At 45.3% G+C, this 24,511-nt stretch overlaps 1 protein-coding gene across 12 annotated transcripts in view; it reads right to left on the bottom strand.

Annotated features, from left to right (window-relative positions):
* TLN2 (talin 2) overlaps positions 1–24,511 on the bottom strand; it is a 435,837-nt gene that overhangs the window by 4,104 nt on the left and 407,222 nt on the right. For all 12 annotated transcript variants that reach the window (XM_073877134.1, XM_073877137.1, XM_073877133.1 and 9 more), the window contains 6 exons: positions 19,983–20,088; positions 19,010–19,134; positions 7,386–7,511; positions 5,044–5,106; positions 4,773–4,955; positions 1,807–1,932 (listed from right to left, as the gene is read on the bottom strand). In XM_073877134.1, the coding sequence (XP_073733235.1) occupies positions 1,807–1,932; positions 4,773–4,955; positions 5,044–5,106; positions 7,386–7,511; positions 19,010–19,134; positions 19,983–20,088 (729 nt within the window). The remainder of the gene's footprint in view (positions 1–1,806; positions 1,933–4,772; positions 4,956–5,043; positions 5,107–7,385; positions 7,512–19,009; positions 19,135–19,982; positions 20,089–24,511) is intronic.

The raw sequence follows: 24,511 nt of genomic DNA, 5'->3' as shown, positions 1-24,511 counted from the left end.
CAGCCTCTGCTATAGGACAACACAGCAAGACACCGGGACTAAATATTTTAGCTCTGGAGACCAGCCTCTGGGCCACACCCGGGGTTCCGAGACCAATGACCCAGGTGACCCAAGAAAATAAGCTGACTCCTGGCCAGTGATTTAACAGCAAACATCTACTGCATCCCTACTGTGCACCAGGTGCTGGGGTAAGCACTTCATGTGGAGTGTTCTATCGTCTTCATGGCAACACGGTGAAGTCCCCATCAAGTGTCCCGTTCTTCCCATGAGGCACCTGAAGCTGAGAGATGGGGGTCCACTTCCCTGAACACCCAGCTAGTGGCGCAGGACCTGGCGAAGTGTCCCTGAAGATGGAGCTGGAGTCCTTAACCACGTGACAGATTTATTTGTTTCATCCTTCTAAGATATGATCCGAGGAATACTGGTTAAGAGATACCAGGTAAAAAAGGTCGAGCTTGTGTTCAAGAACGCCAGGTAGATTGCTTCCCTGTGGGCCCCTTCAGAGCCCTTCCTGGGCTAATGATCACTATGATAGTCCAAGGTAGAGTTAGAGAGGACAGGATTTCCCACACTTATTTGATCAGCGGTCCTTCCTCATGGAACTTCTCATGGAACTAGTGTATCAAGAAATAGATTCTGGTAGAAATGCATCCAGTGTATTTCCAAACACAGGGAATGGTTCAGGAAGAGCTAAGGAAGGCATGGGGATGAGTAACTTCCTGACACTGATAAGAAAGCCAATCTTGGACGCCTGCGTGGCTCAGTCGGTTAAATGTCTGCCTTCAGCTCAGGCAGTGATCCCGGGGTCTTGGGATCGAGTCCTGCAACGGGCACCCTGCGCAGTGGGGAGTCGGCTCCTCCCTCTGCCCCTCCCCCGAGCTGGTGCTCGATCGCTCTCATTCTCTCACAAAAATAAAATCTTAAAAAAAAAAAAAAAAAGAAAACCATTCTTGTATAATGGATTTATATCAACACATACCCCAAACTGCAGGCCTGATTTCCTGAAGTTTGCTCCTTACGACCACGCTCAAGAATGCAATCCTAATAAGCCAGAAGCCTGTTTACTCTTATATAAGTTCTGGTAAGGGGTTACCGTTCATTCTCTCTCTAGGGCCAAATACCTGGAGTGGGGTGGTAGCTCCAAATCCATCATTTTTTTTTAAAGATTTTTTATTTATTTGAGAGAGAGAGAATGAGAGCCAGAGAGCACGAGAGGGAAGAGGGTCAGAGGGAGAAGCAGACTCCCTGCTGAGCAGGGAGCCTGATGCGGGACTCGATCCCGGGACTCCAGGATCATGACCTGAGCCGAAGGCAGTTGCTTAACCAATGGAGCCACCCAGGTGCCCCAAATCCATCATTTTATTTAAATAATACTATTGTCTTCTAACTTCTCTTCTTCCCCTTTCCTATAACAGAGTCCCTGATTTGGGCTGGGCACAGGGCTCCTCAAGAAAGAATACTACGTTTCCCAGCACCTTTTGCAGTTGGGAAATCTGCACTTCTGTGCAGGTTGGCCACATGACTAAGTCCTGACCAGTGGCACATGAGAGGAAGCGAGGGTGGTTAGTGTCCCATCTTGGACCAACTGGCCAAGGCAACGTCTCAGGGATGGTGGGGCAATAAGGCAGATGGAACCTGGGGCTCAGATACAAAGGAACCAGCATACCGTCATAGACTGCTTACACCCAGACTATTTCACAAAGGAGAAATACACCTCCATCCTGTTTAAGTCGTGGTTATTTTGTATCTTTCTTATAACACAGTGCCCATCTCCGGAGTAAACACTGTCTGGATTTAATCACAAACCTGAGCAATGCCCCCTACAAACTTTGTTTTCACTACAACATCATCATCATCAGCTTTGCCAAATGCTGCTTTCTGGGCTGCACGAACAAGATTATCTGAGGCTCTTTTCACAGCATTTCCTGCTGCCTGGAGAGGGAGAAAAAAACATACATTATATCATTAGAAAGGGCCAATTTGGATTCAGCAAGAATAGACATGAAAGTACAGTTCATGGAACTCTGACTCGATTTATCATCCTATCATCCAGTGATAACACAGCATTTCTCTTTCCTTGGCATCCATCTGCCTGTCCAGCCGTCCATCTATTCTACCAACACTGGCACTTACCTAACCTTAGGTCATTCACAGAGAAATGAGATACAGTTCCTGGCTCCCAAGGAATACTTTTGAGGGGGGATTATACTTATGTAAACAGATGACTGTAGCAATGTGAAATGTGTGTTCACAGACGCAGGTCCAGGGCTTGTCTTCTTGGTCTACCTCCCCCTGCCCCATCCAATTTAGACAAACACAAAGACTTGGCTTGGATAGCACTTTTTCTGTCTGTTATGGTCTTACCCACACTCTCCCCACAGTGCTCCCAGAGAGCTCTGTGCTGGCTTCTGGGTGTCCCCTCCCACACTTGTGGTTGCCCCTCTCCCTCCTGGACAGTGACTAACTCGGGGGCAGGGGCTGTGACTTTTGTCTTTGCCTCCCTAGCACCTGGCACGTGGGTGCCCAGGGTTGGCACTCATTGAATGCTTCCTGAGGAAATGAAGGGTACGAAAGCACAGCCTCACCCTGCATGGCGGGGGGGGGGGGGGGGCGCGCTGGGAGCTCCACAGTAACTAGGGCCTCCACAGGTGTGTTTTCGGAGGCACAGCTGGGCTTTTAGGTCAAATACTCAAGGATGGGGCCATTGCTAGAGACAGGTAAAGAAAAGCTTTCCAATGTGAAGTCTAGATCTTTAGTAAGGGCTACAGCCCACACTGGCTTACTCTTAATGCGCATGAAGCAGGGCCCCCGGGACTTGTCTTCTTGCCCCGCCCCACCAAAATTTGGAATTTTCTTCTAATGGTGGTCCAGGCTTCGTTAAGTCTCCCATATTCCTGGCTCAGGTCCCCTCAGAGTCAAGGACTTGTGCATGGGGATGAGCCATCGGAAAGCTGAGCTCTTCGCAAAGTAGTTCATCTGGTGGGTGATCTAAAGTGACCCATGGGGACTATGAGGGCTTGCACCAGAAGGGAAGGTAATACCAATTAATATATGACAAGTTCATTCTCAAAATAGCTTTATGAGGTCAGAGGTCACCATTGCAGTTCCCTGATGCAGAAACTGGGTTGAGTAACTTTTCCGAGACCCTGCAGCTAGTATGTTACAGAGCTGGGATTCAAACACAGGTCCGGCTAGCCCCAGATGTGACACTGCAGCACCCAGTTACATCAGTAATGATGACAAGGAGAGCGATGCTGTGCTATGCCCGTGTAAATCCTCGGGGCTCACACACGCACGTTCACATCTCTTGGCCTTCATAAGAGCCAGTGTGGGCATCTCTATCCTTATTCCACAGCCAAGGCAGCTGAAGGCCTGGAGAGTTTTGAGTGATCTGTGTTAAGATCATGCACTTAATACATGGCAGAGGCAGGACTTGAACCCAGGTCTCTCTTAACTCAGGATGTTTTCCCCAGAAGTGTCCCCCAATCCCATGAACCACACATTCACCAACATGTAACTCCCCATTTCCCCCCTGGGTTTATCCCAGGAGTCAAATGAAGGTAAGGGAGGTGGGTGAGGGAGACTCAGGAGGACTGAGTAACAGAAACACACTTCAGGACTTTCAAAATGAAATGGAATTTCCAAGTATCGGTGAAATTGTTCAAGTATTTCTGCCATTTATGATTTTTATTCGTGACATATAAACTTTTTTTCCAGCCATATAAACAGTCTGCATTCTAACACTTCTAATGTCTAGGAAATCTAGAAAATTGGAAACAAAATGTCCAAAGTATAAGGAAATTCTGGCATAATCAGGTGACGTAATATCATGCAATCATTAAAATGAGGCTCATGGAGAATGGACCAATTAGCTTTATGTAGAGGAATTATGAAGCCTTTTCTTCAAATAAAATGCTATGTATGATAAAATGTTAAGTGGAAAAAAAGCAGAATGTCTCTTGCTATGATGACAAGCAGTTATTTTATACAGACATAAAAACAGGAAGAGAAAAAAATGGTAACATGTGACATGTGAAGAGGTTGAGGCTCTGTGATTTTTTTTTTCATCCAAACATTTCCTTCACTGTGTTTAAAACACTTCTATAATTAAAACAATCAGGAAAACTTGTATGCACTGGGAGGGATTCGACTGTAACTTTCATCGCGAGCATGTTCTTTGGGCTCTGGGAAACCTCAGCCACAGTCTTCTAGAAATTCCTCAGTCCTTTTTCTCCTTTCTTTTGCAAACAGTGCATGAGGGCCCCTACTGGAACAGGTACCATCTCAGGTGTGAGAGATACGCAGATAAAGACGTGGTGCCTGCACCTAAGAATTCACGGCCTTGTCAAAGGCCGATCTTAAAATAAACGTGGCGGTCCCAGATGACAGGAACTGTTAAGAGCGGTCTGGCCAGGGGCTCTATCTGGAAGGACAGGGGAGGGAATGACTGCCAGACATGCAGGAGTTAAGGAGGGCTTCCCAGAAGAGGGGACTCTGGAGACGAGTCACAAAGGAGGAGGAGGAGATGACCAGGTGGGGCTGGTGGGGAGGGCCCCAAGGCCTGAGACCAGAAGGCACACATGGAGAATGTCAGTTTGCTGGGGCAGCAAGTGTAGGATGCATGGCTGTACTGGGTAGAAAATGAGAAACGTGGGACGGAGTTGGCTGATGGAAGGCCTGGTGGGTCATGCCAAGGAAGTGAGACTGTCCCCTTTGGCGACACTTACCCGCTCCAACAGGAGTATTTTCCCACCAGCATCAGTGACCATTACCTGTAGCCGCCTCATGGCCTCTGAATCCTGGTCGGCCTTCACCTTGCAGGCCACGAGCAGTTGGGCCGTGGAAGCAGCGACCTGCTTGGCGGATGAGATGAGCTTCTCCTCACTGGCATGTCCCTGAACGGAGGCATTGGCCGCCTCACAGAGACTGCTGGTTGCAGCTGCCACCATCCGGGCCTGGGGACAGTCAGTAGAGAAGTGAGCCAGGGCCCGAACCTCCCTCGGGGCACCCAAAAAGCAATCGGGAAGGAAGGAGGTGACTCACGGCAGAAATCAGCCCCTGGGACCACTGTCCGTCATCGGCAGCATTGGCAGGGATGGAACCCACCTAGAGATGGAGGGCAGAAACCGGGAATGAGCGCCGGAGAGCGCAGCAGAACCTGCAGCCCCTCACGCTCTACCTCGCTCTGGAACTAGAGGGAAAAACATCTCTTCAGATACACAGCACCACCAGCATGAGAACGGGACGCCCTTGCTGCCCCTCCAAGACTGTGCCCGCACATCCTGGCTGGGGTCCCTCTGGGCCCCGAGGACTTGATCTGAGACACTCAGAACGGCCACCATTTTGTTTCGAGGTAGTGTTTCCGGGCAAACTGTGCAGGAATGATGGATCGGGGCTGTCCTCCCACGCTTCTTTCCTCTGCCGACCTTTCTCCACCTCAAACACAGGAGCCACTGAGGCCTCTTCTTTCAAGGGCCAAGGGAAACTCACATCTCTCCTGATTGCTGACCCTAAAGCCATGCTGTGACTTTCTGGCAGGTGATGGGGGGCAAAAAGGCCCCTGGTGCCTTTCCTTCAGTGCAGCTGATGGCAGACGCTTGCGTTACGGAAATACAGACTGTTTTGTCAGGGGTTGGGAGAGAAGTAGGAAGCTAGACGTTAAGATGATCTCTGTTTCTATTTAGAAATTACAGCAACAAGTGAAACATTTTCTGTCCAGATGCAGAGGGAATGGCTTTGGGAGGGAAAAACCTTTACATGGTGGGAGGTGCCTGGGGAAGTCAGAGAAGAGTACCTCAATTTGAATATGAAATTAGGGATCTGTCAGCAATTAATAGGCACCATACCAAGGCTCAGTGAACATCAGATAAAACCCCAAAGTCCTGTCTATAAGCCTGTAGTTCACCCACATCCCGTGGAGCCTCCTTTACCAACTTTCTAAATACTTGTATATATTCAACAAATGCTTGAACAAGTTAGATTCTCTTAGTACCTAGCAATTTGGCACACAGTCGGCCCTCTATCAAGAGACTGGAATTTTGGGCGCCTGGGTGGCTCAGTTGGTTGAGCAACTGCCTTCGGCTCAGGTCATGATCCTGGAGTCCTGGGATCGAGTCCCACATCAGGCTCCCTGCTCAGCGGGGAGTCTGCTTCTCCCTCTGACCCTCCCCCCTCTCGCGCTCTCTCTCTCTCCAAATAAATAAATAAAATCTTTAAAAAAATCAATAAAAATAAAAGAGACTGGAATTTTTAGGTAGGATATTCTTCTCAATGATCCATTTTTAGTCTTTACATATTGATTGGTCAGCAAATACTTAAGTGAGGTCAGCCCTCTACCGCATCTACAGGGCATAAGTGAGAAGCACAAAGGGACAGACTGCATGCCAGTGAAGAGACAGACATACACATGTTAATAAAAACAATACAACACACGATGGTGTAGAAACAGGAGCCGCGGTATATGGGTTGGATTAGGACAAGGTTTAGCTCATGAGAGATTTTGTGGAGGACGACAGATGGCCACTGGTTGGGCATAACTTCCTGTCTGTACTACAAGTTCTGAGGTCAAGGCACAATCATATTTGTCTACTTGTACCCTGACAGCAAGGCCTTTTAATATCAAACAGAAGTAATTGACGATTACAGTGACCGAACTCCCCAAACCCACAACCTGACGGGATTTCGGTAGTGCCTCCAGATTCGAGAGGCTCTCCACAAGATGCAATTTGGATGGAGTCATTCCACGGTGTATGGGAACAACACACGGAATATTTTAAACTGGGAGACCCTCCCAGATGCAGCATTAGTCTAATAGACTATTAATCCTTTGGGTCACTGAAACAGAACTATGCTTTCATGCTAATGCAGATGGAATGGGTGACTGGGGATGAGGCAGATCAAAGAAATCTCAGACTTAAAACCAGACTGGCCTTTTGATCAATGGGCTCAGGAAAATGCTAACTGCAGAGTTGGGCAGCACGTCGCTACACAGTTCTAAAGAATGGACTGAGCACCGGAGCTGGAAAGCGGTATTACGAAGCCCCTGACTCTGGTGCTCCCAGAGCCATCCACTAGGAAAATATGACAGTTTACATCTTTAAATACAGTGAGAATATAAATGTCTTGTTCGGGGCCTGATCGCGGCCTGGAACAGGATGCTTTCCTTAACAAGAAGCAGATGATTGGCCCAGAAGCCAAACCCTTCATTCTGGATGTCAGGTTTAAGCAAACAGTTTTCAGTCAGATGGGGCAGAGATGGGCAGTTCAGGGAGGGAAGGCCCGGCACCGGTTGCCTCGGGCCAGGCCACAGGCCCTCCCATCTCCTTGGCCCTGAGAGGCTCTCACCGCGTGCGGGTTTCAGCACCTGGCCAGCGAGGTTCACCCACCTTTCCTTGGGCCACCAGCTCCCTCTGGGCTGCCGAGGCCGACTTGACCAGGGCACTTGTGGCAGCAGCAATGGATTTAGCAGCTTCCAAAATCTGTTCTTCAAAGTCCAGAGTCTCGTCTGCTTGCTAGAACAGAAGAAAACAACATCATGTGCCATTCGCATCCACGAAGGGCGCTTTTTGCCAAACTACTTACTTCTTGGTCCCCTGGCTCTTCATCCGTTTCTGACTTTTTGGCTGACACACCACACCCAGGTGGAAAGGCCTAAGCTGGCGAAATGCCTCTCCATCGGCTGCCTCCCGCTACCTTGGTTCTAAAAGGTACAAGCTGCTGGTGGTGGCATTCTACACACATTTCCGATCAGGAAGGTCTAAGACTGTTTTTCTAGACCAGAGTCTTTAAACAGACATAAATTCACTGCGAATAAAATATGCCCAAATGGTCCCATGGGCATCAATAACCAAAATTTAAATAATCATCACAATCCAAAGAGGGGGGTGGTGGTACACTCTTCCAGAGCTTAAGGCTCAAAAATGGGTTGAAGAAAGGAAAGGTGGCTATTAGTTGTGAAAAGCCTTATTTTTCTTGGATTTGTAAGAACAAAAGTGAAAAAGCATTTGTACTCTTTGTGGCTGAGCAGGGAGAGTTCCGTACCACCCGCAGATCACCAGAGGCGGGAAAGACACCGAGGCGACATGACATGGGAGGTGGAGCTGTTCAGTCCCCCAGAAAGCTGGGGCCCGGCTCCACCTGGGGAAGGGCACTGTCCCCCTCCCCCCGCCCCCCCCGCCCCTTGCAGGTGCTGTCAGGCCGTGAGGGCTCTGCTCCAAGTTCACCAGCACCGTGCCCCGTGCCACCAGAACAAGCAGGGAAGCTGCACAGAAGCGCTGGTAAGTGTGGCGAGTGTAAGGACCCTGGTCCTGGGCTGGCTGGGATGCAGCATCACCATCTGGGGTGGTCAGACTAGATGCCCTCCTCCAGGTCCCCTCAGGACTCGCGTTCTGTGAACCTAAGTAGGGTTAAGTTCCCCTTTGGTTAAAGAAGGTTGACGATGGGGCTGGTATCTTTCAGGCATTGCAATGATGGTCAGCTAGAGTATTACTTTTCTTTATGTGCCAAAAAAGTAGATAAAATTTACCCTGTGAACCAATTTTAAGTGTATAATTCAGTGGCATTAAGTACATCTGCAACGTTGTATGGCAGTAATATGTTTTTTAAGAGCAGCTACTATGTGCCAAGTGTCTTGTTAGGCATTCCATGTATGTTACTTGTTTAATTCTCACCAAGCCAGAGAAAAACAAATCTTACACTGTATAGTCATTCTTATAGTCACAGTGAGAAAATTGAGGCTCAGGGAGGTAGAGTGTTGGGACAAGGTCACGTGGCAGCATGATTCCAGACTCTAAACCAGATCTAAACCCCATTCTCTCTGACTCCATAAGGATGTTTTTACTAGCCTGCTCACCCCTGGGGTATCAGTGAGGACTAATTTTGTATCAGAGGCTCAGAGTTGGCCACTAATGGTCCTATAGGAAACATCAGGCAGGATGGATACATAGATACATTTTTTTTTCCAGTTCCTATTCATTATGGTTGCATCTTGAACTATGAGAGATGCCAAGCTCATTTTTATTTTCACAACTCTACTGTTATCAAATAACATTTCAGTGCACATCTAGGGACTCTGACAAAGGATGCCAGCATTTTAGAAGTTCGTGGACAGAAGCCATATATTCTTTCTTATCTGACAAAATCTTGCTCTAGGAGCATTCAGGACAGAAATGGATTCAGTTGCCGTGGATTCATTCTGGAGTAGGGGAGCTTATAGTACTGGTGGAGTATAAAATGTGTTTACTGAAATAGAAAGACAACTCATTATAAGACACTCTGGCATAAAAGGTACTGTTACACATAGGCTCCAAAGAAATTGCATTAGGCTCTGATATCTATGGATATCTATTCAGTGACACTGATTTAAGAGCCTGTAGAAATTCATTCTACAAAAGAAATTCAAGCGTGTAACCAATTAAGGTACCAGGGAAACCATGTAAGTTTTGAACCCAAAGGGGGCCCCTTCCACTGGGACAGAGGAAACGGAAGCCCATGGTGGCTTCTTAATGTGTCCCAGATCCTTGTCTCAGGTGGCCTCCAAGGTGTGTGGAGTACCCCATCAGATTTCTGATTTCCCAAATTTTAGGATCTACGAAAATGGAATTTTCTTAAAATTAAATGCTAACTCTAAGCATGGATAGATCTGAGAGAATCATCTTGTTCCAACCAATTTTACAGGCCTCGCCCACATCTTCCATTGCCCTGAAGGTTTTTTTTTTTTTTTCCTCCCTAGAACACGTACTTGAAATAGATATTCAGCTTGGAAATATTTTTGACACCCACAGATTTTTCTTGCAATGGCAACTAGTATAAATGCCCTCTGATGAATTTTTGTTTTTCTTTCCATAAACATCTCTATGCTTTAAAAAGGACGTGGCAGAAAGCCTCATCTCTGGGGGACACTTGCTCTGACTAAAAAGTACTAGAAAGTTTCCCAAGAAAGGCTGAATAAAGCTGAATGGGATGAGTACAGGGGCGGAGGGCTAATGTTTAGACACTGTAGGCCAGGTTTATCACTAAGCCTAAATGCCCACCTCTCTCTCCTGCTGGAAATAAACATCAACACCTGGTATCTCCTCATGCCATACACAACTTCTAGCCCGTAAGATGGGATTCTCCCCGAGCCAAGCAGACTCAGAAATGTCGAAGGGTCCCTGTCAGGGCTGCCCGTCTGCTTGGCTCCCACCAGCACACGCCATGGCATCTGGGAGGAGGATGGTTAAGTGCTACAGAGGGGAGAAGGGCGCATTTCCACCACGTTGCAGAAGAGGAGAGAAATGGAATGGGCTTGGTCTTCAAAGGACCTTCCTAACGAAAAGGATCACAACAAAACTGCAGGATTTGCCAACAGAATAAACCTCACTGTAGCTGGAAGATGGAGAACAATGACGACAGTAATGTGGAGCTGCCACAAGGAGACCCTGAAGCATCCTGAGGCCCAGGGTGCCATGAACTTAAGAAAATGCTTTCATTACGTGGGCTAATAAACCGACAGTCCTCCCTCAGAATCACCCAAGGATCTGGTTAAAGATGCAGATTGTGTTTCAACAGGTCTGTGGTGGGGCCTGTGAATCTTCATTCCTAACGGAGGTGGACTACTCCATGGGAAATGCTGGCCTGGGTGAAGGAAAACAGACCCCAGTTAACCGAAGCTTACCAGCCCGCCCTCGTCCAGGGCACGGACTGTGTTTTATTCGACTGATGTGCTCTCTCGAGCACACTATCAGGCAGTGTAGACTACATGGTAAATGTTTGCCGAATGAATGTATCCATTCAAAAGGAGTCTCCCGAGTTCTAGAGTTCAGCCAGGGGACAATTTACATGCTTGGAGAAGGAGAAATGCACTGAGTAAGCGTCCCCATCAGTAACTGTCCATTCTGTGTTCCCCGGGGCGGGGGGAGGGGGGGAGGCACACACATCTATGCGCTGGCTCCTGCCCTGTTTAAGGCAGGGGGCCGTTACTTGTACGCCCTGCCTGAACCCCTCAACCTGTGTTCACAGCCTGTTGTGACACTGACTCATGCATATACAGAGGTAAACAGCATTCCCAGCATTTTGCAAAGGGGTTCTCTTAGCAAAGCAGCGCTGAGGGAAAGAGTACCAGATGTGCAAACTGAGAATCTGCTCTGCTTCATGAACGTGTTGGCTACAGCCTCCGAGTGCTGACTCTGTCTTCTCATCCTCTGTTCAGTGATCTTTTCCCTGTTCCCCTCCCCCTCCCCTGTGAGAAGGCCACTGGCCAGCTCACCAGTTCTCAGCAGCTGTCTTTCCTGGACTGCCCACTGAACTTCAGCAGAGGATGGGCTTATCCTCACCTTTGCTTTCTGGTAGCTGCGAGAAAGGTCCAGGCACCCTTTGGGTGGTATTTTTCCTCTTTGGTGATCCCCTGCAGAGCTCCTCTTTCTTAAAAAGTTAGAGGTCTGCTGAGGTCCCTCTGGGGAAAGGCCACATTTTCGGCTGGCTCCCTTGTTGCCAGCTTCCTGTGCCCTGGAGAGCATTTGAGGCCCCTGTCTTGCTCTGATCGGTCCAATGTCTCAGGAGCTTGAGTTCCACTGGGGTAGGAGGTAAGGCAAGGGACAGAGGCAAGGGAAAGGGGAGGCCTTTCCTCATTTTTATTTTGCCTTTTGGCCTTTTAGGGATTCTGAGGATATAATCTTTGCAGTACTGATTTCCTGAACCTGCCCTCCTTGCTACCTCTCTGTTAGGGGTGCTATAGGTAAATTATAAATATATGTAGAGCAATACTGACCCATAGTAAATGCTCAATAACTCCTTGCAATTAATTTCATTATTACTTCCTTTACTATATATATTCCATGGTTTTTTTTTTATATTTTATTTTGTTTTGTTTTATGTTATGTTAGTCACCATAGAGTGCAATCATTAGTTTTTGACGTAGTGTTCCATGATTCATTATTTGCATATAACACCCAGCGCTCATTATAACTCCTGTGGTTATAAAAATTGTTTTTTAGATTCTGGGCTAAGCTAGTCTGGCTCCTGCCTCATTTAAGGCCTGTGTAGGCTGACAAGCGCTGTTGTTTTTCTCTCTCTGGACCATTTTTCCACTCATAATTAGGAGAAAGTTTCTAACTGCCATTTCTGATGATAGCCTAAAATAATTATAAGTAAAAACCATAAACCAAAGATGAACGGAGGGTCGAGTAACAGACGCTACAGACTGGCGCAGCTTCCACCCTCTCCCTCAACACCAGACAGGAGAGAATCTGCTCTGCTTCATGAACGTGTTGGCTAGAGCCTCCGAGTGCTGAATCTGTGTCTTCTCAACCTCTGTTCAGTGTCCTTTTCTCTGTTCCCCTCCCCTGTGAGGGCCACTGGCCAGCTCACCACCAGCTGTCACCACTTAGAGCCCTCTGAGCTCTAAGGCAGTGCCCTGCACGTCCTGACCATCAGTCGGGTTTCCGTTAGTAGCTTAAGGAGGAACCTCAACTCTCCCGGTCCTTCAGCTTAGACGTGTTACAATTCCAAATGAAACCTTTCTTCATTAAGAAGGTGCTGGCTAAAATAAGCAGGTGCTACTTTTTCTCTTCCTTCTTTTCTCGGTCTCCTCCGCAGAGAAGCCCTGCCTCCCTCCTGCAGCATCTTTGCCAACCTCCTCCCTAACAGGTCCTGGGGTATATGCTACACAGAGGAAGAATGTTTCTGTCCGTGGTCCTTTTACTCGGCCTTTTCTTTGTGAATTACATCCCTGCAGCCCCTCCCCGCAATGAACTTGAAGGTGAGGGAGCTGAGGGTACCCAGAGGAGATGGCCCAAAGGTCACTGCCTTGATGTCTGCCTCCCTCCCTGAAAACCTTCTTTAAGGGACTGCCTTGCTAAGAGCTGATAAACCCAGTGATCAAACTTTTCTCACAAATGGCGACAAAACCACATCCCAACTCATGGTGCCATTTTTCCAGTTAGGAATTGTGCTTTGTTCTGTGTTCCTGAAAGTCTTGCCGAATGCTTGCTACTCAAAACAAGGTCATATATACATCAGAAACTTAAAAAAACCCTTTGGATATATTTTTTAAAAGTGTGGACATTTTCCATGCAATTTAAATGTCCTTGAGGGAAACAAGAAAGCCAACACCAAGAACTCCCACCACACCAGTGAAGCATTTTCTGGCCAGTTGAAAGCCTGAGTGGAATAGGCAGCCGCGTTTCTCTCTCTCTCTCTCTCTTTTTTTTTTTTTTTGTAGTGAGTTTGGCTGCTCCCAGTCTGCTTCTGGTATTGAATTGAGAGGTGCCTTGGGGGGAGACCTCAGCCTGTACCCAAAGACTCAACTGTGTAAGGGCCAAATCAGCTTTTCTTTTAGAGGATCCAGGGGTGGGTTGTCTTTAGGACCACCCTTTGTACTCAGATAAAGAATAACGCATGTTCATGCAGCATCCATTGGAAAAGGTCTGAGCTTGCACAATTAGTATCTTGGGAGTGGTTTTCCCATAGCACCTACTGTTTTATTAGGGTTTTTTTGTTTGTTTGGATTAAATAATACCACTGAAATGATCTTTTAATTGCTACTTCTGTTTGGCAGAAACATTCTTCAAGATTATTGTGCTTTCAAAAAAGTCACGTGCATGTTTACTTAGGAAGCACGGACAAAAAAGATAATGGGATGCTTTCAAATATTTGATCAGGTATATTCACTACATCGTAAACTCCTTTGATATGAATCCTCCACCTGTTTGCGGAGGGTCTGACAAGAGCTGCTGTTCTACCACTGGTCACTCGGGAACATGAGCTGGCTGAGCTCCCCACACACCTTTGCTTCTTACACTCTTTACGTCTCCAGGCCTGGAAGCAACTGGTGGCAGATGAGCTGAAAGCCCACACCCTTTAGCCATACAGAAAATGCTGTATGGGCTTCCACTCCTCCTTGAACATCTGGTCACCTTTTCCCATCCCCTCGGCTAAGCAGAACAGCATACTGGCCAACAGCAAGGTTACCGGAAAGAAACAAGAGAATCACACCCGTTTTAACGAATGGGTTTCACCTTAAGGCCCTTTTAAACTGTTTCTCTTTATTCATGATAACTGGCTATCTCTTTTCCATGACAATTTGTCATTTTGGTCAAATGACTTTAACTGGCCTCAAAACCCCAGACACTGTTCTCTAGCTGCGGTAAGGAGGCACGGATTTTGGCCGCATCTTGCAAGCCGTCTGAAAGAGCTCCTGCTGACACACACTTACTGATCTGTTCTCAGCGGAGAAGGGTCCCAGGGACAGGCTCCACTTCATTGCTCTGGAAGCTGGGACTCCAACCGTCTATTTCCCTCCCCTGTATCATCACTTTGCCGCCACCGCTGCTGTGACCTGTCACTATGCATTTACTGCAAGCATCTTGGAGACGGCTTCTAGACACAACCAGGGGAAGCCTTCCTGACCCATCTGGTCAAACCACTGGCTCACCAACTGTGTGGGGCCTTGCTTACATACATACACACAGAAGTGCTCTTAAAAGAGCGCCTCTTCTCTGCGCTAAAGGACTGAGCTACGGGCACAATAGTTCTCTTTCCAGAAAACAGAGCTCACAATCTTTTGTTGAGACAGATCAGAACGAACTCACACATACTTTGCAGGCTCTTCTTTGATGAGGAGGTCAAAGCCAACCAAAGGAGGTTGCTGAGTGCCAGAAAAAATGTTTCATAATCCCAAACTTCCTGTTGCACCCAATTAGGCTACTGTCAGCTTACTCTAAATATTATCAACCTCTACCGACTAGTTAACCTATTACAGGAAATTCAACAGAGTCCAGTCTGCATTGCATTACCGTTAAGAGATTCATGTAGTCCTAAGCAAGCTTTATGTAAAGCCCAATGACTCACCATCCCCACAGTTGGTATGGCTGATTCGGTTTATACGTTGTGATGCTATGGGTGGAAGGGAAAGTTGCAGAGAGTTGATTTGTGCTTGAATTTTTTGCAGAAAACTTGATTATGAAAATTACTAATTTCTAAGTTGAAGATCAGGACAAAAGTGAACTACAATGCAATGTCTGGATGTGTTTAGGGGTTATAGTCCTGACGTTTATCCCATGTCACAAACACAGGCTAGAACCTTCCATTTTTTTTCCACTGAGCATATCCCTTAAGGACTCGTTACTGCGCAAAACTAAGCTACACATATTATCCTAAGCTCTTAGGAAGACATCCATAATTATGATTTGTTTCTACAACAAACAAAAGAATCTAGCCGTACTGACACGCTACAAGAAAAAATGGAATATAACATCATGAAATGGAATGAGCAGCCCGTCTTCTAAATCTGCTTGTGATTTTAACGTGTTCTTTCCTGCTGCCTTATAAACTATATTAGGAACCCCCGGAGACAGGGCAAGACACTGTAGGAATATGTTTGATATATAGTTGGATTAAATAACAACCTAATATATCAAACATATCACACAGAGGCCTGCAGCAAAGGCATCCAGGTTTGGCTGGGCTCGAGAATAGGCACCGTACGTACTGCAGGAAGTCCATTACCCGTCTGGGGAGCGCACAGGCTGGTGGTACGTGTGGGAACGGCGCCACGAGCAACCTCGTAGGCACATGCACCAGAGCACACTGACCTTCCCCTTTTGCCTTCCTGCCATCTTCCCAAGCAAATAGTGGATCCAACAGTGCGAATTTGTTATTCCCATCGGGGAGATTGCAGGCAAAAAGAGGTGCTTATATTTTAAGGGCCTGAGCTGGGAATATACCAGAATCATCTTCATAAACCAGGGAGCGTTCTACTTTTAAAACAGGCGACCTGAGACTGTGGCGAGCAGAGTAATTTAAACAAAAAACCAAACACCCATAGCCCTTCCCCGGTACTATTCTTCAATGCAGTGTAAATGCTCCGTGGTTACAAAGGAAAGCATTACCCACGCTATGCTGAGGGCTTGTGTGGTCGTGTGTAGTTACAGGGATAGGAAGGCGATAGCAAATGCTTATTCACAGTATCATGAGGATAACTTCTCTATTTCAGTTATGGAAGGGCATGGAGAGAACCAGTTCACAAAAGACTGGTTGATTGAGGGGTCAGATTGGACTTTTTTTTTTTTTTTTTTAACTGGGGAAATAAATTCCTTTATAAAGGTAAGGAAGGTATTTTATTTCATGCGGTTATTACCACAAAGCAGAGGGTACTCTGAGACAGGCACAAAAACCATCGTTTGGGTTCATGGTTTCTTTAGAACGATTTTAGAGATAATATAATCCATGTGGCAGAGCCTTTGGCCATTGGGTGGAGTAATACTTCAGATCATCTTCAGGCACTCAAGAAGTACCAAGTGCCCTTCCTCACATGAAGAGGGGAGTGCCCTAAAGCGGGCATCCCCAAGGAAGGGGCTCAAATCAACAGTTACGTCCACTTTGACCTTCACCGAAGGATTCCTTGGCTTTTTGTAAAGACCCACACTGTCAATACAAAGGCTGGACGATCCTAGGGCAGGGCAGGGAGTGCCCACTGGCCCACCTCAGCAGCCACCACTCATTTTTTAAGTGCTGTTGTTTTTAAAACACTGTTTTATAAAATATTAAAACACAGGCCCTCCCCTAATTTCACGGTCACCCTTGTACATCCCCTACCTGTCTCCTTCATATGCAAGTGTTGTTTACAGAGTTGTAATCATAATGAGCACATAATTCTGCATCCTGTGTGTTTTTCTTTTTTTACTTTACATTTGTGCCATGAGCATCTTCCTCATACTACACAGTCCTATCAACCATTCCTTTCAATAGCCGCATACTTTTTCTTCAAGGAGACACTCAGGTCATATCTAACTTCTTCCTATAAATAAAGCTACAAGGCATAGCCTTCCCTGACACACAGAGCTTTCTTTCTCTCTGGATTTCCTCCTCAGCACAGATTCCCAGAAGAGGCATTAGTAGCTCAGATGGTACAGGCAAACCCAAAACCTCCTCTGGGGGGCTGCACCAGCCCCTGACACCGGCTAGACCCAAAGGACTGAGATGAACGGACCCTGCCACCCAGAGCCCACATACGCTGCTTCCAGCTCCATCAAGCCGGCTGACTCTGGCAAGGTATTGTGCCCTTGATTTTGCATGGATGGAGCAGGGATGGGAATACAGGTTGCTCTTAGACCTGCTGCAAGGGCCAGATGAGTTCATCCATGCAAAGCCCCTAGAAGGCTGCCTGGCCCCTGCTTGGTACTCAATCAACATGAGCCTTTTGCTTTCTTTTTGCTATGGCCATCAGCTCATGGATCTATGGAATAATTTTTATTGCAGGCATTCTCCGAGGGGGTAGTAGATAAAAGTCCCTGAAGCGTAGTTTCAGTGATGGTGATACAGTTACTGCCTATTACGTTAGGCACTGTGTTCTTAAATTATCTCATTTAATGGCTGTAACAACAATCCTCTGGGGTAGGGCCTCTCATGACTTGTATTTTCAGCTTAAGAATTCTACGGTGAATAAATGGCTAGACGGAGGGCAACTAGGCTTCAGAGACAGAACTCCGAGGGATCCTGCAAAAGGACAAAGGGAGAGGGATTGGAACAGGAGCTCTTAGCACCTGGTGAAGTGCTAATGTTACAGGAGCACCAGGCGAATTCTCCAGAAGAGTGCCAACTGACCCGACTTCAGCATTAGCAGACGAAAGCTTTCCAGGAGAGGTTGGCTGTGTGAAATCAGATGAGGAAGAGGAAAAACCAATTGTGCAAAAAGCCTCTAAATCTTAGTCAATGGTTGTTTGCTTCTTAGCTCAAAGTAATCTTCCATTTGCAATTAACTTGATTTATAAAGCAGAAAATAAAGACATAGAAAATGGGAGCCGCCCCTACACACACACTCCGTGCTTAAGCTTGCTGAGAACAACTTGGACAATGTCAGACCACTTAAGACCCTCAGCTTAGAGGCTAGTGGAGAGAACCCTGGTAAACCCCCAAATCAGAAGCCATAACTCTTAAATTACATCTTGATGAGAAATTTAAAGACGGCCTTCACCAAGTCTAGAGCGACTATTAGGAGACTGGCTCGAAGAATTTCATGGTTTTAAGAAGGCTCCCAAGCTTCATCCATTTACTACCTGCTCATGTCTAGTTTCCATACAACATGAACCCAGGCTCTGCTTTTGAGGGCTGTGGTGTATTCTAGTGCTCAGACTCCATCCTTTGGTCTTATAAAAAAGGCAGAATTTTAGGCATATCTAATCTGAGGGATCCAACTTTTCTGAGGGCAAAAACCAGATTTTACTTCCTAATGTATTTGGGTTCTTGGAAGGGAAGTGGGGTCATAGGTACCTGCAGCGACCTGCTTGACCAGAAAGAAAAAGAGGCCACCTCCAGTTTTGCCATCTTCTGACTGAAGACAGCCATGGGGCAGGGGGAGGGGCAGGTAAGAGCTTCACAGGGTTGGGCTTTGCCCCTGGACGGCACTAGCTCCCCAATCTTTTATGTAATAATTGTCCTCTCTACTGCCCAATCTTAAAATATTTCTTTAAATGGCTGTTTCTAATATCTACTCATGATCTTAGGTTTTAAACATTTATCTAGATGACAAACACCGATGGAGGAAACATACCAGCCCACCATAGCCTCCAGCATATATTGAGAAAGTCTGTCACTGGATCCATTTTTGAGGTCCACATTGTCCTCTCTATTGATTTTAAGAAAAGGAGAGACCCAGCATTGCTATTTGCATTGCATTATGGAAACCAGACAATTGGAGGGTGACTATATCCCATTCAGGGACAGGGATTTTCCATAATAAGTATCCAACACCTGCTTTATAGGGAACAGAGCTAAACTCAGACTGTAAATGCCCGGGTTCTTCCTCTGGATACCCAAAGGTATTTTTCTGGGTGGTTAACCTGAAGGAGCCACCCGTGGGTTTTTTTTTCCATACCCTGTGAAAAGGTGCTGGGCTGGGAGAACAGGTTTGCCGCTTGTGAGTCTAACCACAGGGAAGGAGACAAAGCTTCCTGTGGCACACCAAGCTCCATTTCACAGCCATCCACAGGAAGACCCAGTGACATGAGACAAGCAGCCACACATGGACACTCACTTTTGGTTTTGCTCTTGGCTTCAGTTGCTCTAACTTCTTAGCGGCAGCCTCAATGGATGCTGCGGCCCCCAGTAATTCTGTTTCTGCAATGACGGTTGGGTCTTCTGGATCCACCCACTCTGTTCCTAAAATCAGTCCAAAGAGGGTCATTCTTGGTAGCTGTGACTACAGGGCACTGGCTTCGTTACGAACAGTATCTGGAGTGACATGCAGGGAAGCTCCAGAAGCCTACTAGCCGCATGGTGCTAAGGGATCTTCTCTCTAGCTCTCACAGAGATCAGCTGGGTGCAGGGGAGCTCCTGTCTGCTCCTGTTTTTCTAAGTCAGTTATGTACACAGCCCTAGCACAGGAGTGGTCATCAATGATAGTTTCAAAAATCAGGATCTCATGGTCCAAGGCCAGCTCGAGCCTTACTCTAACTTCTCACTTAAAAGCTCATGAACGCAAGTAACTATTTTCAAGAGACTTGAGACTCTGCTGACCACACAGATTTGCCATTCTCTTCTCTTGGGACTCCTGGAGAACAGCCATTCACCTCAACTCAAACGAAGGGAAATTGAATTTGTCTGGTGAGGTGGCTGCTTTAATGTTACCGTGACGGGGTGTGCAAACAATGTACCCAGAGAGCATCATTTCCTAAACATGAAGTGTGTTGTCTGAATGAGGATAAATATTCTGATGAAGGAAACTGCAGATAAAAATAAATGGTGACACCCTTCAGAGAAGTGAGCAGTTCCAGATGGACTATACCATTTAAGAAGAAGTACTTAATGCAAAGACTGGAAAAAAGCCTTACTTTGGGAGGATATTACTTTGAAAATCTAACTCTATTCCCATTTGCTTAAAAAAAAAAAAAAAAAAAGTACCTCACCGTCTTCCTTCTGACTGCATTTGCCGAGAAAGGGCCTGGGTTGGCTTGTGCGGTATCAGTACAGTTCGCCATACTCACTTGACACAAGAGAACGCAGCCTACCTTTCATGGCTTCTGCAGCCTGGATGAGCTCTGTCACGGCGCCGGCGACACGCTTGGAGAAGGCAGCCAGCTGGTGCTTGAGTTCCGGGCTTGGTTTCTGAAGAATCTACGGATGAAGACAAACGCGTATGAAAGATGGTAGCCATTGCGACAGAAAGCACACTCTTCCTGGTGGACACGGAGTTGGACATCCTGGTTTTAAGTTGCAACTCTGTCGCCAAGTGACTTCGGAACTTGGGGGAAAACACCTAAGGCTCACTGGCCTTCAGTTTCCTCACGTGAGAAGTGAAAAGTTGGGAACCAGGAGTTTCTTTAAGGTCCCTTCTGACACATTTCCCTAAGATCCTAAGTGAGATGAGGTCCTTACTCGTCCTTTATTTGCACTTTCATTTGTACACAAAACATATGTACACAAAAATTACCACAGTTTAAGAACAATCCGAGTGACCATGAAAGCCTGAGGTTACAAGTAGCTGGTACTTGTGACAAAACAAATGTGGGACCAGAAGAAACAGGTGACTCCAGTTGGACCTTAGAGACAAAGTCCCCAAGAGAGCAACTGCCAACTGATCAGAGGGCTGTTCCTGAAGGAACAATCCATCTCCAGGGTTTTGACTGCAAGCTCTCCTGGGAGAGGTCCGGAGGATTTTCCTTCTTTCAAACTAGTTCAAAGATTTTTTAAAAAATTTCTTTGCTTTTTGTTTTCTTACGGTATTAAAAAAAGATATTGGATATCCAACGCCCACTCCAATTTATAGCATATCCTGTGAGGATTTCTTCTCGAATCACTCAAGAATGGAACTAAGAAATGGGATGAGACCTCCACCACAAATTTATATTGACTGAAACCATCTTGCTCCTTCCGAATTTTGAAAGTCTTCTTCCAACATTCTTTTTCTTGTATCTCTTTGCCATGTTTCACAGTGGTAACCTTCAGATTTAGAAATGCTAAAACATTCAGGAGGAAAAGTGCAATTGCTGTCTCTCTGTGGACAATTTTGAAGCCTCTGAGCCAGGGACAGAGCCTGGGCCTTGAAACTGGACAAACCTGTGACCAAACCTGGCTTCACTTGCTCCTGGTTTATGACATCAGGCAGATTACTGAACCCCTCAGAACCTGTTTTCTCATCTGTAAAACTGGGGTAATGCCTATCCCTCAGGACTGGCATAAAGATCAAATGGAGTAACACATGAGAAGCATCCTGCACGATGCCTGGAATACAACAGGCATTCACTAAATGTTATTCCCTTCTTGGTGTCCCATACCCTTTTTCACTAGGCCAGGCAGCATACTGGAGTATGGAAAAAGGAGTCCGGAAAGGATGTCTTTTGGACCCCAGAGCTAAAAGAGAACTCTAAGAAAAGGTTGGTAAAAACACATCTGGGGTTGGGGTAGTTAATGGGATTATACTTGGGCCAGCCCCAGGCACACCAGTGCATAGAAGACATATTAAATGCTTGAACTGACTAGTCAAAGATTTTTGAACATTGCTTTACATGCATCTGTCCCCATTCTCCTTCCTCTTGGAATCTTTTACATTTATATTTGCTATTGCTCTATGGATTCAGCTACTCTGTTCTTATTTTCTCACTCTTGAACTTACACATATCACTATGCAGATATTAAGAACTCAATATAACGGTGCCTGGCTGTCTCGGTTGGTGGAGCATGCAACTCTTGATTTCAGGGTTGTGGGTTCAAGCCCCACATTGGGTGTAGAGATTACTTAAAGGTAAAACCTTTAGGGAAAAAAAAGCACTCAGTACAAACCTAAGAATGAGTGAAAAAATGAATGGATGAGTAAAAACAGAGCAACATACTATTGGGATAAGTCCTAATATGAAGGTTTCATGGATCAATTCCAAAACAACAATAGAACCATGGAGAGGTGCAGGGAAGGGGTTAGGTGTCTTTTATTTTCTAATACAGCCAGAGGCGGTTTAGTGAAGTGTAGGTTCTAGAGTCAAACTGTGTTTGAAACCCTGGTCTAGTTACTTACCTTCTTTCTAAGCCTCAGTTTAAGTAAATTGCCTATTAAATAGGCACAGTAACAGCCCTTTTGTTAGAGAGTGGTGGTAAGATTGCATAAATTCATATGTAATTTAATATATAACCCATCAGGGCTATATTGATAGAATTGGACTGATGTAGAGCCTGGGCATCAGGATTTTTCAAAGTCCCCCATGTGATTCTCATATACAGTTGTGAACCTATATATGAGTTGTGCACCACTGCTCTAGACTCAAATGGTGGCATTTGGCACCACTTAATTGTAAAAGGCTTGTACTATTTTTTTTTTTTTCTGAAACAATGCATGCTCTAAGGCCACCAAGTGAATAATGGTTATGGCTCAGGGTTTGAAAAGCTAAGTGGCCCATAAGCCTTGTTTGTTGGTTAGTTGGTTTATCCATAGTGGTCAAGACAACAAGAATAAGCCACGTATTAAAGGTATGATGGGGAGACTCATAGTAAAAGATGCACTGAATGTTTTCCCCTTAAGATTAAGAATATGGTAAGGATGTTTGGTCTCACATTCCTATCAGTATTGTACTAAAATTCCTGGACAGTGCAATAGGGCAAGAAAAAAATAAATGGCAAACAGACCAAAAAGAAGAAGTAAAATAATCTTTGTTCAGAAGTAAAATGAATGTCCATGTAGAAAATCTTGAGGCATCTGTAAAAAAAAGTTTCTAGAACGAATAAGTGAGTATAGCAAGGTTCCAGGCTATAAGGTCATTATACAAACATCAATTATATTTTTATATATAACAATAAAAATTGGGAATTTTAAAAAAGCAGTGTCATTTATAACAGCATAAAAATTATGAAGTACCTAGTGTTAAATGTGACAACAGATTTGAATGCTAAAAACTATAAACACTGTTGAAATTATTAAAGAAGACCTAAATAAACGGAGAGATATACCGTGTTCAGGGATTAGAAGACTCTTCAGATGCCAATTATCCTAAATCTCCCCTACACTCCCAGTCAAAATTCCAATAACCTTTTTTTTAAGAGATTGAAAAGATGATACTAAAATATATATGAAATGCAAAACACATAGAATACCTAAGACTATTTTGAAGAAGAACAAAGTTAAAAGTCTTAAACTAATTGATTTTAAGACTCATATAAAGTTGTAGTGGTAATCAAGATATCATGATATTGGTACATAGACGTATAGATCAATGGAGCTGAAAAGAGTCCAGAACTAGATTCACACATACGCTCAACTGATTTTCATTAAAGGTGCTAAGATGTCTTTAATTCAATGGGGACAGAATAATTTTTTCAACAAATGGTAATGGAACAATTGGATAGCCATATGTAAGAATATGAACCTTGACCCTTTCCCCACACCGTATGCATAAATTAACTAGAAGTGGAGTATAAACCGAAATATAAGAATTAAAACTGTACAGGGCGCCTGGGTGGCTCAGTTGGTTGGGCCACTGCCTTCGGCTCAGGTCATGATCCTGGAGTCCCTGGATCGAGTCCCGCATCAGGCTCCCTGCTCGCCAGGGAGTCTGCTTCTCCCTCTGACCCTCCCCCCATCTCATATGCTTTCTCTCTCTCTCATTCTCTCTCTCTCAAATAAATAAATAAAATCTTTAAAAAAAAAGAATTAAAACTGTACAGAAGAAAACACAGGAAAATCTTAGTGATCTTGGGTTTTGTAAGGATTCTCAGAGGACAAAATCTAAATTATGCCTAAAAACTTCAAAAACCATGAACTTGGAAGTTTATGCTTTAGAACTTTAAAAACATTATGCTAAGTTAAAGAACCAGTCACAAAAGACCACATACTGTGTGATTCGATTTTATATGGAAGGTCCAGAACAGGCAAATCTACAGAGGCAGAAAAGAGATTAATGTTTGTGTAGGGCTTGGAGTGGGGGTAAGGGCAATGAATGACCACTTAAGGGTGTGAGATTTCTTTTTGGGGTGATGAAATGTTCTAATATATTGTGATAGGTGAATAACTCTGTAAATACAGTAAAAACCAATTAATTTAATGCTTAAGTGGGCATATTTTGTCATATGCCAATTACAGCTCAATAAGGCTGTTATAAAGAGAATTAATCTGGCATGCAAATGAAAGAACAGCAGGAAGCTGGTGAAGGGTAGCAGAGTGTGCCACCCCAAAATATACCTCTTTGGTATAAGGATTATTTTGAACTAATTTTTTGAGCAAGAGCAGATACAGGAGAAACTCTGAAAAGAGTATAAATTACTCTTTTGATAGAGAAATTTACATTTATAAAGCAAATCTTCATTTGTTAAGGGTGTCTCCCTCTTCCTGCTTGAAGAGAAGGTTGATTATCACAAGAGAATTTATCAGTAGAGAAGGCACAGACTTAAATCTGCATAACCGCCTTACCCTACTTTATTGAGCTTTTCTTGGTAACCAACCTCCCATCACTAGTCTCCCCTCAGCCAATTACACACTTTTTTTTCCTTGAGCTAAAGACGGTATTTAAGCTGGTGGCTCAGACCACCTATGCAGTTACTCATTTTTTCCCCTGGA

The sequence above is a fragment of the Callorhinus ursinus genome, unplaced genomic scaffold (genome assembly GCF_003265705.2).
Source record: "Callorhinus ursinus isolate GAN/ISIS: 27379988/994484 unplaced genomic scaffold, GSC_fseal_2.0 scaffold25, whole genome shotgun sequence".
NCBI lineage: Eukaryota > Metazoa > Chordata > Mammalia > Carnivora > Otariidae > Callorhinus > Callorhinus ursinus.
Note: the sequence above shows the minus strand (reverse complement) of the source record. Positions and strands in the feature narration are given on the sequence as shown.